This window comes from Macrotis lagotis, chromosome X, assembly GCF_037893015.1.
Source record: "Macrotis lagotis isolate mMagLag1 chromosome X, bilby.v1.9.chrom.fasta, whole genome shotgun sequence".
NCBI lineage: Eukaryota > Metazoa > Chordata > Mammalia > Peramelemorphia > Peramelidae > Macrotis > Macrotis lagotis.
Window position 1 is genome coordinate 648923074 of NC_133666.1, and position 18220 is coordinate 648941293.

At 45.5% G+C, this 18220-nt stretch overlaps 1 protein-coding gene across 1 annotated transcript; it reads left to right on the forward strand.

Annotated features, from left to right (window-relative positions):
• The first annotated feature begins 1878 nt into the window (after positions 1–1878).
• On the forward strand, positions 1879–8846 carry MEF2B (myocyte enhancer factor 2B). The gene is made up of 8 exons (XM_074202224.1): positions 1879–1929; positions 1982–2185; positions 2807–2941; positions 6438–6621; positions 6825–6973; positions 7066–7177; positions 7584–7695; positions 8107–8846. Exons 1-8 carry the CDS (start codon positions 1879–1881, stop codon positions 8345–8347), a joined length of 1188 nt encoding a protein of 395 aa, XP_074058325.1. The 3' UTR covers positions 8348–8846.
• Positions 8847–18220: the final 9374 nt, after the last annotated feature.

Genomic DNA, 18220 nt, shown 5'->3' on the forward strand with positions numbered 1-18220 from the left:
CAAAAAATCCTTCCCAATCTGAAAGCCCTCTGGGGTGGTATTCTTTGTTCCTTTGTTTTCTTTTCTTTCCTGTGTGTGTGTGTGTGTGTGTGTGTGTGTGTGTGAGAGAGAGAGAGAGAGAGAGAGAGAGAGAGAGAGAGAGAGAGAGAGAGAGAGAGAGAGCAGGAAAGACAGTTTTTTGGATTGCTTTGCTAAGCAGATAAACAAGGATCTGAGGAAGAATTTGAGGCAGAGATAGACCTGGAAATAAGTCCAGAACAAGCCCTTACACCATTTACCACCTGATAAGTTCTAAATGGACCCATAACTTAAATATTAAAAGTCATATCTTTTTTTAATAGAGGAAAAGAGAAGACAGTACCGTTCAGGTTTGCTCAGGGGAAAGATACTGTGTGGTAGTGAATGGTTTGGTTGAAAGGCCTTCAGCTGACCTAGTCCTGTTTCCCTCTTTGCAGCCTTTGCCCAATCCTCACCATGGGGAGAAAAAAAATTCAGATATCCAGAATTTTAGATCAACGGAACCGTCAGGTAAGAAGGTGGAGGGAGGAAAGGGAGTCACCTCTGGCCTTCTCTGAGGCTGGAGTTCTTAGCCTCCTTATTCCAGGGAGGTCTTGCTCACTGTATATTAGCCCTGGGCAGGGAGACAGGGAGGCAATTCTCTGAGACCACACTGCAAATTATCAGAGTCCAGGTATCGTTAGTCCTAGACCATTCTGCCTCCCTGTCACACCCTAGGCAATGACAGAGCCTTCCTGCCTTTAAAAAAAAACCTCATGTCTCATGATCTCTCTCTCTCTCACACACACACACACACACAAACACACAAACATACACACACAAAGGCAGAGCACTTAGGGCAGGGGCTTTTTAAGGAGATCCAAGACAACACACTTAGAGGATGAGAGAATTGAGGTCTGGAGAAACTAAGTCATTTGCCCATGGTCTCAGAACAAGTTAGTAGTGGCAGGGTCAAGACTAAAACCCAGGAAAGTCATGAGGGCTCCGGAGCACAGAAGGAAAGGTTGGGGGAAGTCGAGGAGAGAGGTGAGGAGATGACACAATCTTTTTTTTTCATTTTCTAATTTTTTGATGAACATTTTTAATTCGAAATAAATTCTATCCCCCTCCCCCTTCCTTCTCCCTGAGACAGTAAGCAATCAGATATAAGTTATGTATGTGAAACATTTCCATATTAGTCATTTTGTACAAGAAGATTCTAATAAAAGAAAAAAGGAAAGAAAGAAAGTGAAAAATAGCATGCTTCAGTCTGTATTCAAATAATATCAGTTCTTTCTCTGGAGGCAGATAGTCCTTTGGGATTGTCTTAGATCATTGTATTGCTCAGAATAGCTAAGTCATTCACAGTTTTTCATCATACAATATTGCTGTTACTGTATACAATGTTCTCCTGGTTCTAGTCACTTCATTATTCATCAGTTCAGGTAAATCTTTCCAGGATTTTCTGAAATAATCCTGCTTGTCATTTCCTTTTTTTTTTCCTTGCAAGGTAGTGGGGTTAAGTGACTTGCCCAAAGTCACATAGCTAAGTAATTATTAAGAGTCTGAGGTTGGATTTGAAGGCAGATCCTCCTGACTCCAGGGCTGATGCTCTATCCACTGCACCACCCACTGCTTATAATTTCTTATAACATTCCATTATAATCATATAGCACAGCCTGTTTAGCCATTCTCCAATAGATGGGCATTGCTTTGATTTCCATCACAAAGAGAGCTGGCCCAACTTTCATATCACATTAAGATCCTCTTGTAAAGAGAGCCTCTTATGACAAGCCTTCCTCCCAACCCTGTAAGTGAATTTTGAGACTTCCAGATAACTTGGCACCCATCCCAAGGCCTGGAGGTTCTTGCTAATGGCTCATGGATCTAAGCCGGGGACCCCAGTTAGCAAGAGGAACAAGTCACCCAAGGGTGAGTCTGGGTGCTGCATCCCCTCCTTCTCATCTGTATGTCTGGGACTCAGGTGACCTTTACCAAGCGGAAGTTTGGACTGATGAAGAAGGCCTATGAACTGAGTGTTCTCTGCGACTGTGAGATCGCCCTCATCATCTTCAACAGTGCCAACCGCCTGTTCCAGTATGCCAGCACCGACATGGACCGAGTACTGCTCAAATATACAGAGTACAGTGAACCCCACGAGAGCCGCACCAACACGGACATCCTGGAGGTGACTCAGGGTATTCCCCTCAGGACCTGGGAGGCGGGAATAGAAGGTCTCTAACACACTTCTCAACTGTGACAGTATTCTAAGATTCCTCTGGGCTCTGGACATTCTTTGTTCTAAGATCATCCCCAGCAGTAACATTCTGGTTATCGGGCTCTCATTCAGTCCCATTATTATCTGGGTGTCAGATCCCTTCCGGTTCTAACATTCCACTTCGAAGATCTCATTCAGCTTTGATATTCTCTATTCTAAAGTCTCTCCTGGCATATTTTAGTTCTGAAGTATCTCTCAGGTCTGGCGTTCTACATTCTCTGTTCTCTACATTTTAGGTTCTAAGGATTCTCCTAGCTCTGACATTTTGTGTTCTGTGGTTAAAGGCTCCCTCTGGGTCTAGTTCTATGATTTCTTTTTTACTCTGGGCTCCTTACTATCCATACCTCCTACCCTCAAGACAGGTTCTGGGGTGCCACGTTTTTCTCTCCCTCAGATCAGTCCTGAGATCCTCATCAGCCCGTTGAGGGACATTGTCTGGGGGAGGGGGAGAAGGCATCTGATAAACCCTTGAATTCAGGAGAACTTCAGTTCTGCCAACGGGGCATAATCTGTCACATCTTCTCTCCCCAGACACTGAAGCGGAAAGGGCTTGGCCTGGAGAGTCAGGAGCTGGACCTGGATGAGGGAATAGTGGAGCCTGGGGAGAAACTGCGGCGCTTTGGTGGTGATGGGGCCGATATAACCCTGGTTCGACCCAGGTTTTATGTGAGTGTTTCTTTCTAAATCTTCCTCCCCTTTATTTTATCTGATTCTCCTTCCTCATCCCCTCATCTGAGTAAGGGGGGAAAGAGTACTAACTTGAGGTGTGGGAAATGGTGTTCAAACATCAGCTTTATCCCATTTCTTTTTTTTTCTTTTTTTTAATTTATTTTTTATTCTCATTTTGTACAAATGTTTTTCTTTACATTAATAAAATATACTTGTTTACAAGTAAACAAAATACCCCTCCCCCATTGAATATAGATAAGACTTGCTTGGGCAAAAAAGTAAAGGGGGGAGAAAAAAATTAAAATTAAAAAAAATAATAGTAATAATTGTAGGTATGGCCAGGTGGTGCAATGGACGAAGCACCAGCCCTGGAGCCACAAGCACCCGAGTCCATATCCAGCCTCGTAAACCCAATAATCACCCAGCCATGTGACATGCAAGCCACCCGATCCCCACTGCCCTGAGAAAACCAAAAAGAAGAAAAAAAAAGACATAAAATAAAATAGTAATAATAGTAGGGGTGGCTGGGTGGCAGACAGAGCATTGGCCCTTGAGCCAGGAGCACCTGGGTCCAAATCCGGCCCCAGACACCCAATGATCACCCTGCTATGTGGCCCCAGGCAGGCCACCCAGCCCCACTTGCCCTGCACCCTCCCCCAAATAATAATAACAAAAAATGTGTTTCAGTCTTTGTTCCAACACCATCAGCTCTGTCGTGAGTGGATCACATTCTTTATGATAAGTCCATCACAAAAGTTACTTCCATATTTTTCCAACATTGCCATTGCTGATTACAACTCCCTCCTTTCTTATTTCTCCACTACCATGTACTATATTTTCTCTCTCCTTTCACTCTGACTCTGCTGTAGGGTCGCTGAGTGGCGCAGCAGACAGATCCCTGGTCCTGGGGCCAAGAAGCCTTGAGCCCCCATACCACCCCTTAGGCCCAGAATCCACCTGGCCCTATGGTCCTGGGCAGGCCTTCCAATCCCAGCCCCTTGCAAGAAGTAAAAAAAGAAAATGTGTTATATCTGACCACTGTCCCCCCATGGTCCATCCTCTCCTCCTTTATTCACATCCCCACCCCTTCCCCCTGCTCCTCCCTCCTTCTTACTCCAGATGCCTATACCCCATTGAGTATATTTGCTGTTTCCTCTCCTAGCCATCTCTGATGAGAGCAAAGGTTCCCTCATTCCCCCTTGCCTCCCCACTTCCATATCATTGCAATAGCTCATTGTAATAAAAAAAAAATCTTATTATGTGAAATAGCTTGGACTATTCCCCCTCTCCTTTTTCTTTCTCCCATTCCATTTCCCTTTTTTTCTTATTGACTCCATTTTTACACCATTTTTTATCTTCGAATTCAGCTTTCTCCTCTGCTTCAACTATAAAAGCTCCCTCTACCTGCTCTATTAACTGAGATGGTTCATATGAATATTATCAGTATCATTTTTCTATACATGCAGTTCATCCTCATTAAGTCCCTCATATTTCCCTCTCCTCCAATCTCCATGCTTCACCTGAGTCCTGTATCTGAAGATCAAACCTTCTGTTCAGCTCTGGCCATTCCAAAAGGAACCTTTGAAATTCCCCTGGTTCATTGAAAGTCCATCTTTTTCCCTGGAAGAGGACATTCAGCCTTGCTGGGTAGTTCATTCTTGGCTGCATTCTAAGCTCTTTTGCCTTCCGGTATATTGTATTCCAAGTCCTACGAGCTTCCAATTGTAGCTGCTGCTAAGTCCTGTGTGATCCTGACTGCAGCTCCACGATATTTGAACTGTGTCCTTCTGGCTGCTTGTAATATTTTCTCTTTGACTTGGGAGTTCTGGAACTTGGCTATAATATTCCTAGGGGTTGGTTTTTTGGGATCTCTTTCTCGGGGGGATCGGTGGATTCTCTCCATTTCTATTTTGCCCTCTGCTTCTAGAATATCAGGGCAATTTTCCTGTAGTAATTCTTTGAAAATGATGTCAAGGCTCTTTTCCTGATCATGACTTTCAGGTATTCCAATAATTTTCAAATTATCTTTCCTAAGTCTGTTTTCCATATCAGTTGTTTTTTCAATGAGATATTTCACATTTTCTTCTAATTTTTCATTTTTTTGGTTTTGAAGTATTGATTCCTGATTTCTGTTAAATTCATTAATCTCCCTGAATTCTATTCTTTGTCTGAAGGATTTATTCTCCTCAGAGAGCTTTCTTATCTCTTTTTCCATCTGGCCAATTTTGCTTTTTAAAGCATTCTTCTCCTCAATGACTTTTTGAACTGTTTTATCCATTTGACCTAAGCTGTTTTTTTAGCATGCTATTTTCTTCAGCATTTTTTTGGATTTCCTTGACTAAGCTGCTGACTTCATTTTCATGTTTTTCCTGCATCTCTCTCCTTTCTTTTCCCAGTTTTTCTTCTAACTCCCTCATTTGATTTTCAAAGTCTTTTTTGAGCTCTATCATAGCCTGAGCCCAATTTCTGTTTTTCTTGGAGTCTTTAGATGCAGGAGCTTGTGCTTCCTCATCTTCAGACTGAGTATTTTGATCCTTCTTGGGCTCATTTGCAAAATATTTCTCAATGGTCTTCCTCTTGTTTCTTTGTTCATTTTCCCAGCCTAAACCTGTTTTTTGGGGTTGCTTCCTGAGCTTTTGGGACACTCCCACAAGGGTCTCAGTGTGTGAGGTTCTGTCCTCCTTCCTGGTATGTGAATGACCATAAGCGCCCCCCTCTGCCATGGGGCTGAGGTGGGGGGGGCCCTGCTGTTCTATGGGGGGCCTAGACTGTGATCAGGATCTGAATGTGGTCAGAGCCCCAGAGTCCTGTTCCAGGGGCAGAGGACAGAGCTTGGCAGTCTCTCTCTCTTCACTCCCCTCCCTCAGCTCAATGGGCTCATGCCCTGGGGGCTCCTGCTTACCAGCTCCACCTGCTTCTTTTTCTGGGTCTGGGCTGTGGAAACACCAGGCTGCTGGCTGTGTGACCCGAGGGCTGGGCTCCACGTGCTCACTCTGGCAGAGGTCCCCCACTGTTCCCCCACTTTGTGCCGGTGCTCCCTGGGGTGCAGCTCAGGAGACCTCCCCCCCCACTGCTGTGAGCTGAGGCTCCCAGCGCCCTGGGGCTGCCTCCGGGAGGCTGAACTTCTTTGGCTTTGGCGGGCCACCCCTCTGGCAGGCCGCCCCTCCAGCCCCGGAGAGCAGAGCCTTTCTGCTCTTTTCCAGGTTACCTTGAGTAGGAGAACTGCCTCACTGGGACCCTTTGTGGGTTCTGTCTCTCGAAAGTTTAGTTAGAGTCCTTAGTTTATGAGTTTTTAATCAGAGAGCTCCTAAGACTGGATCCCTTCATGTCGCCATCTTGGCTCCGCCCCCTTTATCCCATTTCTTGCTGTGTGACTTTGGGCAAGTCATTTCCTGTGTCAATTTCCTTATCTTTAATTTAGGACTTCTACTTCTTATACCAAATCTTAACCAGTGATTGAGCAGTGATTTCTCTCTCCTCTTTTGCCCTTCAGTCAGCAACTCCTGCTCTGCCTAGCCCTGACCTGGCATATGGGGCAGTTCCTCCTCCAGGGTCTGGACCTGAGCCATGTGGACTAGGTGAGGCCACCCCTGGCCAGGGCCGTCCATCTCCCTTTCGTCCTGCTGCATCCAAAGCTGGTCCCCCATCAGGTCGTTCCCCAGGGCCACTGCCGCCAGGTGAGAATCACAGGTGGTTGAACCCCCATAGCAAGGGCAGAGTGCCAGGGCAGAAAGTGGGCACTAGGAATGGGCAGATTGGGTGATGGGGCTCCTGTGGGGATGGGTTGGGGACAAGCCTGGGGTTCCCAGGATTCTCAGGTGTGAGAATGGGAGAGTAGATACCACTCCTCATTTACTCTCTTCCCTATTTCTCCTCTCAGTAGGTCTAGGACCCCCTCTCTTCTCCCCAGGCAACCTTCCTCGGGCACTGACCAACAAGACACCTCCCCCTCTTTATCTGGCAGCTGATGGACGGCGGCCAGACCTGCCAAGTAACCTGGCAGGGCCCAGGGCCGGTCTGAGTGCCACGGTAAGTGAGAAATGGGAGCTATGGCAAGAGGGAGAGGGTAAGAGTGGTGAGAGAAACATGGCTATGTAACAGTTCTACCACCCTTCCCACAGAGAACTCTCTATGGAAGCCTCCAGAGCCCCAGCCCCATCTCTGCTTCTGGCAACGGTGGTCTCTCCAGTCATGGACTGGGGACTTTTCCCTTCCTTTCCTCTAGCCAGGCAGGTAAGACCTTCTCCAAATACACATATACACATACAAACACACAAACACACATAGACATACACGCACAAGTTCCTTGAGCCCCATTCAGAGGAGGGTTGGGTCACCAGTCATCCACACTTACCAATCAATCCATTTATTTACTGAACTATAAGTCAAAAGATGGCTTCCCCAAGGACTTAATCCAAGGCTAACAGGAGGGAGTGGGGAGGGAAAAGTCTAAATAGATAGAAGGGGAGGGGGGGAATGGATCCGTGCTTACCTTTGGACTCCCAGTGACAATATCAGGGCTTGGACTGGCACACAACTTGGCCCAGGCTTACCTTCCTCCTCCTGTCTTCCTTCTATCAGTCCAGAGCCTCCCCCTAGAACACACAGTTCCAGCTGACTTTCTCCCCACTCCCTACAGACTATGGTCATGGAGACCCCTCCTCTCACCCGGGCCTCCTCCAGCCCATGGCCCTGGTCCCTTGGCAGCCCCCAAGGGGGGACAGATCCCCTAACTCTCAGTCACACCTTAGGTGAGTATCCCAACCCCCAAGGACTTCCCATCACCCATTTCATTTTCCTACTCTTCCCAAGGCCTCTTTACCCCAACCCTAGACTGTCCTCAACCCATGGCAAAGATTTCACTCTGCTGCCCCCTACCGGATGCTGTCCTCTGCCCTGCCCGGCTGAGAGAGGGAGGGGACTACTTTCCCAAAGCTGGGTCTGGTGCCCTCAGCCCTGCCCAGCTCCCCGGGCTGAGAGAGGGAGGAGAGGATGCATGGACTCCAGATGCTGCCTCGACCTCCCTGCGGGCGGATCCTGAGCAAGCTGGATCAGCAAGGTCTCCGGGGAGCCCCGGGGGGGGCTAGGAGGAGATGGCCAGAGCTCGGGTCTCCCCAGGGCCCGGCCCAGGGCTCACTCACTCTTCTCTCTCGGCTCCGCAGTGTCCGCCCCGGCTCTGCCCCCGGTACCGTGGAGGAAGCCCCAGCGGCCCCGGGAGGCTCTCCACCGGCCCCAGCTCTCAGCATCAAGTCGGAACGTGTATCCCCGGGGGCTGTGCCCCCATCGGAGCGCCCCCCATCCCGGGACGACTTCGCCAAGACTTACCAGTACCCTGCAGTGGGGCTGGCCCGGCCCGGCCAGCCCCTCCGACGGCTCCACGTGACTGACAGCTGGCCCAGATAGGGACCAGGCCGGTTCCTCCGCCCCAGGGCTACCCACCCCCCAGGCCACCTCTCCGAGTGCCCCTCCACCCTCCGGACTCCTGCCCCTCTACCTGTCTCTACCAGAAGGGGCAAGATGGAGAAAGCTTGCTTCAGGGACCCCCACCCTGCACCCCACGTGGAAGGGCTTAGCTGGTGCCTTGGTCCATTCCAGCTCCGTCCTAGGCAAAGAGAAGGGAGAGGGCGTGAATGGGGAGGGGAGGGAGTGAAGGTGGCTTGGGGGAACCCCTCGGCATTTCACTGATTACCCCAGTCCAAGTGAAACAGGGGGATCCAGAACTGGACCTTCCCCTTGGTGGCATCTCTGCTCCTCTCCATAATTCAAGGGCTGCTGGGGCAGTCCCTAAACATCCCCTCCATCCTCACTTTGAACTGGACCTCTCTTGGTCTCCCACTTGCCGGTGCCCCCGTTTCTTCCCGGGACTGATGGAGCCCCTCTCTTGTAACCAATAAAAATAAATGCCTGGGAATAGAGACTGTCCCAGTCCCCTGCTCCCAGACCCCTGTCTCCTCTGGGAGACCAGATCGCTTGGAAGTGGCCAGTTTAGGTATCAGAATCTGAGCGTAAAGAGCCCCTGGGGGACAGGGACATCTGGGAGCTTCTCTCTGTGGGGGGCCCATTAAACCCCAATTCTCCTCTCTCTGGGATAAACTCTTCACTGCTTCCCATTAACCAAGACCTGGGTGAAGCCGCTTCTCTTTAGGCCCAATTTCTTCCCCTACAAATTGGGGTGTGAATTGGATGGCTCCTAAGGGCTCTAATGGGAGGTGAAGTCAAAATAGTGGATATAGCCAGGAGTTAACCGAGCTCTCTTCACTTTCCCTAACTGCTCTCATGTTCCAGGCTTCTTACACTAACAGGTTCCCACCTCTCACTCCCCATGCCATCCTGTATCCTCACTCCCACCAATCCCCTCAGAATTTCATCTTGGGTCCCAGACTTGCTCCCATAATTGATGAACTGCACCCCTAAGTCCACCCCTAAGTCCAAATCAATCCAAGAAACTTTTAAATGCCACCTGTAAGCAGGGCACAGTGGTGGGAGAGAAATGTAGGGAGGCTCCAAATTTAATCAAGATGGGTTCCTTGGCCTCTGGGAAGCCACGGGCTAGTAGAGGGCCTTCATGAGAAGTGCAGTGGAAAGGTACAGAGTAAAGTGCTCCATGAGGTGTGAGAAATGGAGTCTTTCCCCAAAGGGAGGAATCAGGGAAGACTTCCAGGAAGAGGTGGCATTTGAACTCCATGCTAAAGGATAGGTAGGAAGCATGCAGCAGATTAGCAGCATATTCCGACTCAGAGGCAGAAAGAGCAGAGCATACTGGAAGATAGAGGGTCATCCAGTTTGACTCACACAGAGTTAAAAAAAAATGAGAGTAATGTGAGATAGGATTGGAAATAGTAGCACCAGATTGGAGAGAGCCTGGGACGCCAGATCGAACAGTTTGAACTTTTTACTCACGAAGCACTTGAGTCCCGGAAGACTTTTTGAACAGAAGCAGTAGCATGGCCAGATCTATGCATTAAGGGAGATTATTTTGGCAACAACATGAAGTATGGATGGGGAGGAAGAAGAAGCATGAAGCCAAGAAAATAGGAAAATACCATAATAGTCTAGCTGGGTGTTAATGAAAACTTGCTTGAATGAGGGCAATGGTTCTCAAATGTTTTGTTCTTAGGGCCACTTTACATCCTTTTTTTTTGGTAAGGCAATGGGGTTAAAGTGACTTGCCCAAGGCCACACAGCTAGGTAATTATTAAGTGTCTGAGGCCGGATTTGGACCCAAGTCCTCCTGACTCCAGGGATGATGCTCTATCCACTGCACCACCTAGCTGCCCCTTACTTTTACATTCTTAAGCATTATTGAGGACCCCCCCCAAAGAGTTTTTTATGTGCTTATGGTAATCAATATTTACTATATTAGAAATGAAGCTATCTCAGTATTATTATTAACATAGTTCAGATCTCATGGACCTCTTGAAAGTCTCAGAGTCCTCTAGGTGTTCCCAGATCACACTTTGAGAACCCCTGTCTTAAGATGGTGGAAGTAGGACCAGAGAAGAGAAGGATACAAGAGAAACTGTGAGCAGAGTTAGAACGAGGGTGGGATCATCAGAGCCTCATCCAGGCCACTGATTTTGCAGGGGGCAAATTTAATATCCACAAGGGTCATTTGCCCAAGGAAAAAGAAGGGGAGAGGAGAGACATTCCAGGTACTCAGTGGGTTTGATTTGAGATAAGGAGCAGACAGGGACATTGAGATTCAGTGATACTGATCCTTTATATCAGTTCTTGCTTGGGAGGAAAGGAAATATAATTCCCAGGAAGCTAAGCCATGGTCAGTGGATCGGGAAACAGTTTCCTCCCATGAACCATCAGGACCAAGGGCTGGGCTGTTGCTGAGAGAGAGCTGTGCTCTCCTAAACATCCTTTTCCAGTGTACTCTTCAGAGGCTTTGCAGCACACTCTTCTGGGAGAGAAGGGGCCTTTCAGGGCCAGAGCCCTCCAAGAAACAACAACCAATCTGGGCTTTTGTACCAACTTCCTCACTGGCATCTCTAGTGTTTCTCCTCCATTGCTCTCTAGAGAAGAGCTTCTCAACCTTCTTTGTATCTCAGACCCCTCTGGCACTCTACTGAGGCTTCCCAGCTCCTCAGGTCCTCCTGACTCCAGGGTCAGGGCTCTATGCACTGTGCCACCTAGCTGCCTCTTTTCATTCTTATGCATTATTGAGGACCCCCCTCAAAGAGTTTTATGTGCTTATGGTGATTAATATTTACTATATTAAAAATGAAGATATCTCAGTATTATTGTAAACATAGATCAGACCTTGGGAACCTCTTGAAAGAGTCTCAGAGTCCTGTAGGTGTTTCCAGATCACACTTTGAGAACCCCGGTCTTAGGACGGTGGAAGTAGGACCAGAGAAGAGGAGAAGGATGCAAGAGAAATTGTGAGCAGAGCTGGAACAAGGGTGGGATCACTAGAGCTTTCTGAAATAATGTTTTTAAATGCAAAAACTTAAATACATAGGATTATTTAAAAAACAGTTAAATTTAAATACAATTGTGTATACATATATATGTATAGATATTCCAAGTTCATAAACCTCAGTAAAGATCCCTGCTGTAGAGTCACTATCCCAAAGCCCAATCCTGAGGGATTCCCTCCCCGCCACTTTCCACGGCTCTCCATTGTCTATAGAAAAAAAAGAGCAACCTTCCCAACTTGGAATCAGAAACTTTTCTAGTTTTTTCTTAAAGTTGATCCCACAATGCTCTCCTTCATGGACCTATGATGAATGACTTTGTCCACTGAACAGGCCATTCACGTTACAGATAGGAAAAATAAGAACCAGGTGATGACCCCAACTCATATGGCAAGTTACTGTCAGAATCAGGTCTAGGACTCGGGTCACCTGATGGTCCTAGTGGAAACTGAAGCAGAAACAAAAATCAAGGAGAAATCCCCAAGACCTCGAACTTGAGAGACACTAGGTGAACCTATCAATCTCATGTACCAGTAGGTGGCACAGTAAATAGAGTGCTAGATGTTGAATGGGGAAGACATGAGTTCAAACCTAGCCTCAGACACATACTTGTTGTGTGGCCCTGGGCCAATCACTTAACTCTTTTCAAGTCTCAGTTTCCTCATCTGTAAAATGAGTTTGGTTATTTTCAGTCATGTCCAAATCTTGCAGGGTTTTCCTGGCAGAGATACTGGAGTGGTTTGCCATTTCCTTCTTCAACTCATTTTACAGATAAAGAAAATGAGACACAGTTAAGCGACTTGCCTGGGTTCACATGGTGAATGTCTGAGGCCAGATTTGAACTTAAGAAGCTAAGTCCTCCTGATTCCAGGATTGGCACTCTAGTCACTGGGATACCTACTATAGCCACTTAGCTATCCTGAAATGTGAAAAACACTCTTGTAGCAGAGGATGGCTGGCTCTGCTTCTAAGGTCTCTTCTAACTCTGACTGTCCAATGGAGAGTGGGATGGAGAAAGGACTCCTGGGACATAGAACATGAGTAGAGGAAGGTTCATGAAATGTGGGCCAAATTCTTTTGTGAGGCTGAATGGAACTTGTGGGCAATGCCCAAGAGGCATGGGCACAGCATAAGGACCTTATGGTTCAAGAGAGCAGCTTCTATTCTCATGGACCACAATGGACAACAAAATTTCCTTAGATGTCTTCTTTTCCTCCTTTCATCTCTTTTTGTCTCTAGAAGCCTGGCTCCCCTATTGGCAGAAAACATTGCATCCCTTTCCCAAATGAAATATGCCTTTTCTCATGCTCCATGACATATTGGGCCAAGAGGAGAAACAGCCACTCACCACCACTTTCAAACCCTCTTTTAGATTCCATCACTCAACAAGCTTTTCTCCACTGAGGTTGTCACTCTCTGGAAACATTCTTTCTTGATTTTGAAGTCAGTTGTCTCCTGTCTAGAAGGTTCTTTTCTCTCTCTTCTTTTTTCTGCCTCAGTGCTTCTCTTTATCTTCACCCTTGCCCTTAAAGACTTAAATGTACACAAGTGATGGCTTCCCAAGCACCCCAGCTTCTCAGTTTATCTAGTTCCACCACTCCCTCAATCCAAACCTTGATTATGCTCCAGTCACTTTCCTAATCTCTCCACTAGCCATAGGTGAACTGCTTCCAGAGGCAAGAATTCAAATTCCTTGATCTGTTTTATCGTTCCATTTCTCCTGTGCCTCAATCTTAACCCTCTCCATCATCACTGTCCCCACTGTCTTTTCACTGCTCAGTATTTTCCCAGGTCATCACCATTGCTCCAGGTTCGTTTTTCTTCCTTCTGTGTAGCTTGACTCTAGACCAAAAGTTGTTTTTTTAGTTGTTTTAGTTGTTTTTTTTTGCAAGGCAATGGGGTTAAGTGACTTGCCCAAGGCCACACAGCTAGGTCATTATTAAGTGTCTGAGACTGGATTTGAACCCAAGTACTCCTGACTCCAGGGCTGGTGCTCTGTCCACTGAGCCACCTAACTGCCCCCTAGACCAAGAGTTTTAACTGTTTTTGTGTGAACTCCTTTAGTAGACAATCTATGTACCCCTTCTTCTCAGAATAACCAACAAACACAAAGGATTACAAAGGAATATATTTAAATATGGTTATCAAAATATGTTTAAAAGTTCACAGCCAGGGGCGGCTAGGTGTCGCAGTGGATAGAGAGCATCAGCCCTGGAGTCAGGAGTACCTGGGTTCAAATCCAGTCTCAGACACTTAATAATGACCTAGCTGTGTGGCCTTGGGCAAGTCACTTAACTCCTTTTGCCTTGCAAAAAAAAAAGTTCACAGCCCTCCAGGTTAAGAACTTTATATTTAATGAGTACAGTGCTCTTAACTCATGAATCCCAGGCTTCTTAGTCCCTTCCCTGTTCATGCCCTACCATCATCTTTCTCTCAAGTGCTATTGAATAAGATTGAAAAAAGTTGTATTACTAAAGTCACTAAAGTGACTTTTTTTTTGGCCAGGACTTATTTTAGCAAATCAATGGATTCCTCAGAGTTGTACACATCACTCCCTCCCTAATTGATTCCTATCTCCATTTTCCACTGCAATCATTCCAGACCTTCTCTTATTTCCTCAAGCCTCCCATAATGCTTCCTTGTCCCCAATTGCTCTAGAGAGGCAATCATCCTTTACTTCCCTGGGAAGATAATGCCATTCTCTTTTCTCCCTTACACTGCATCTAAAAATCCCTTCACATCATTCCTCATTGTCTTCTCCTCTGCTCTCTCACCAAGACCAACCCTTCTGCTTCTATCCTCCATTCCAGCCCCTTCATTTTCTTTCAGTCCCTTCAATTATTACCTCTGTCCTTCTCATCTTTAATCTCTCTCTCTCTCTCTCTCTCTCTCTCTCTCTCTCTCTCTCTCTCTCTCTCTCCATTTTATTTCCTGCTAGCTGTAAACATGTCCAGGTTTCCCTAGTTCTTAAAAATCTCTCCTTTGATCCCAGCCACCCCCTCAAGACATTATTCTCCTTTTCATTGTAAGATTCCATAAAAAGGCATAAATGCTTGTTTCCACTTTCTCACCTTCTCTTCAGTCTCTCATGGTCTGTCTTCCTGTCTTGTCACTCAACCAAAACCATTCTCTCTGGTTACAAAACTGCTAAATCAGTGACCTTTTCCTCATTTCTCATTTCTCATTCTTAAAAACTTCTCTGCAGCATTTGACATTAATAACCCTTGTGATCTCAAGACATGTTCTTTTGGTTTTCTGTCAATCCATTCCATCCCAGTCTTCTTTTTCTATATCATCATCCATATTCCTTCTTCAAGGCTCTATGTTGGAACCTGTTTTCTCTCTACATGCTTTCTCAGTGATCTCATCAACCCCTTCCTGTATTCAATTATTCTTTCTTTGTGGATGGATGACTCCTAAATCTCCAGATCCATCTCTGAGTTTCTCTTCTAAGTTGTCTCCTAAGTTCCATGACATTTCCAATTCAGTTGTCCAAAACATAACTGAATATTCTTATTACTTTCTGTCCTAAGTCCACCCATTCTCCACACTTCCCTATTTCTGTTGAGGGCACTACCATGCTGCCAGTCATCTAAGCTGAAAAAAAATGGAGTCATTCTTGACTCTTCCTTCTTCTTCATCACATTCTCTACCCTCATACCCAGACCCAAGTTTTGCAGTTCTACTTTCACAATGTTTTTTTGAGGCCATCAGGTTAAGTGACTTGCCCAGGGTCACACAGCTCTCTGGGGGATCAGGGAAATTGGTCCGAGACCAAATTTGAACTCAGGTCCTCCTGATTTCAAGACTTTTGCACAATATTTCTCACTCAACTACATACCACCTTAGTTCAGATCCTCATCACTACCAAAATTGCAAAAGTCACCTAATTAGACCCCTTGACTCAATTTTCTCCCTTCTCCAGCCCATCCTTCATATAGTTCCCAAATTAATATACCTAAAACTCAAGTCCCTCCCCTGCTCAAGAGGACTCCCTATTACCCCAGACTAAAATTCAAACTCTTCTGCCTGACATTTTAAACTGCTTTTCCATTCTATTTTAAAAATATTTTATTGATGCTCTTTTCTTTCTTTGATATTACTCTCATCACCCAATAATCCTGTAGGAAGTGACTTTTTTTTTGTTTTTTGCAAGGCAAGGGGTTAAGTGATTTGTCCAAGGTCACACAGCAGGTAATTATTAAGTGTCTGAGGGATGATTTGAACTCAGGTCCTCCTGACTCCAAGGCTAGTGCTCTATCTACTGTGCCCCCTAGCTGCCCTGCTACCACCCAATAATCCTAAACCACTCCCACCATGAAACCCTCCCTTGGAACAATAAGTATAATAAAACAAAACAAAGCAACACATTAGTCGTGTTTGAAAATTCATCACCTCTAGTACATCACCACTCTTCCAAGAACAGTCTTCTGAATTCTTCCACTATAGTTTTCCTTTAAATTATTGCAAGGTTCTGAAAATTATTCTGCTTATTCTGCTCTCTATCCATCTTCACAAGTCTTCCCAGTTCTTACAGTGTAATGATATTCATTAGACTTTTGAGTGATACCAGGAGAAGATCCCAGACACTGAGGTCCTTTCTTGAGCTAAGCTGTCTGGCATTCCAGCATAACTACAGAGAATGCAACTACAATGAATTGGACATGTTGTTAGAATGCCAGATGTATGCTCGCCAAAAACTTATTTTATTACACAGGGTAAGTGCTCACAAAGGGGTCAGAAGACAGCCTGAAGGTCTTATTAAAAGAACTTTAGAATTGTTTGTACAACATGGGAGACACTGGCAGGACCGCCCAGCATGGCGTGCCCTCATCAATGAGGAGGCTGCATACTATGAGGAAGGCAGAATGGAAGCAGCTCAAAAGAAATGTGACACATAAGTTTATTGTACCCACCCTGAGTGTTCACATGGCCAATCTGTGCCCAATCTGTGGTAGAGCATTCTGAGCTCCTATTGGTCTGATCAGCCATAGTAAGACATACTATAATAAGCATGGTGATATCATTTTGGTCTTTTTTGATAAGGGAGGACAAGAACCAAACATTCTTTAGACTCATAAGCCACTCATCAGCCATTCCCCAATAAATAGACACCTAATTTCCATCCTTAAAGATTTTATTTATTTTGAGTTTTACTATTTTTCCCCTAATCTTACTTCCCTCCCCCACCCCAACCCACTTCCCTTCCAAGCCTTTGCTAATAACAGAACATGTTGCTATGAATATTTACCCTCTTGAGTTGTATGCTTAGTGTTGATAGAACCTTGGCCTCTAACCCTAAAACCAACCTGGGCTTAGCTCGGAGAAGATCCAGTTTAGTTAGACTTTGCACTCACACTTTCTAAAATCATCTCTTGTTTGATTTTTTGAAAGTAGATGCTTATCATGAATGTATGTCATTTAGGATTGGATTGGATGAGATCGACATGGGTGTGAGAACTTGGAATCAGAGGACCTGGTTCAAATCCCTGCTCGATTACATTTTACCCAAACGACTTTTGATAGCTGACGTCACTCCTTGGGGTTCTCCTCCCATTGGACAGCTTTAAATCCTATGGTTCCCTGATCCCCCAGAGAGCTGGAGGACACCGAGATCCCAGATCTGGCCACTAGGTGTCAGTCTATGTTGCTTTTTTTCCAGTCTTTGCTATTAGGTCCTTTCCCTTAATTCCTTGTGTATACAGCCTTCTGCTACCTTCTGCCCACACTCACCCTTTATTTTCCCGTCAACTTTATGACTCTGCTGCCTGAAGATTTAAAAATGTTTTCCTTGAAATTTTTCCTTTCCTTTCCATTTATAAGAGACTTGGGGCTTACGGATCCAATTCAAAACATAGTAGAATATAACAGATAAGCATAGGAAATTGGACTCAGGATCCAAGACCTGAATCCAAATCCTACCTCTGACATTTACCAGCTGTGTGACTTTGGGCAAATCACTTAATCTCTTTGAACCTCAGTTTCCTTATCTGTAAATTAGAGCAATTCTACCTGGTGTTTTTCACTTCACCAAGTTATTGTAAGACTCAAATGAAAATTGATTGATTAATTGATTGATGTTTATTTTTGTTCTTGAAGAAGACTATAACTTCAGGGGAGGTGACAAGCACAGGGAATGGATTTGAGTGAGGGGGGGCTGTGCTAAGTCACTTTTTCCTCTGGAGCCCTGGATCCAGTGGCCAGTTATGAATCAGAACAACTGGAGATGACTCTGGAGGCAAGGCAGGCAGGGTTAAGTGACTTGTCCAAGGTCACGTAACTAATAAGTATCTAGTATCTGAGATCGGATTCGAACTCCTGTCCTCCTGACTTCAAATGAAAATACATGTAATTGCAAATTATTACAGATAGGTTCAGAAACATTCATTTAATTAAAATTATATTCATCTTATTGCTACCTTTTATTTTTACACCATATTCATTTCAGAATGTGCACTCTTCCTACCCTACAAACTATCCTTTGTTAAAAAAAGGAATTTGATAAAACTTGCCATATTTGATAATGCATGTTGTATTCCACACCCATGGTCACCCACCTCTGCAATGAAAGCACATGGAAAGAGATTCACTTCACACACATATATGAATTATGTCTTACATTCCAGGCATTGGGTTGGGTCCTAAGATCACTTATTAAAATAAAAAATCCCTTCCCTCACCAAATCATGGAATTTTGGAAATGGAAGGGATCTTGCTGGCAATCTAGTCCTATACATTTTCACAAAGGAATCCCCATTACAGTATGCCAAAATCTCTGAACAAAGACCTCAGGCAATGGGTCTCTTCCTATTTCCCTTCCATTCCACTTTTGGGAACAGCTCCAGCTGCT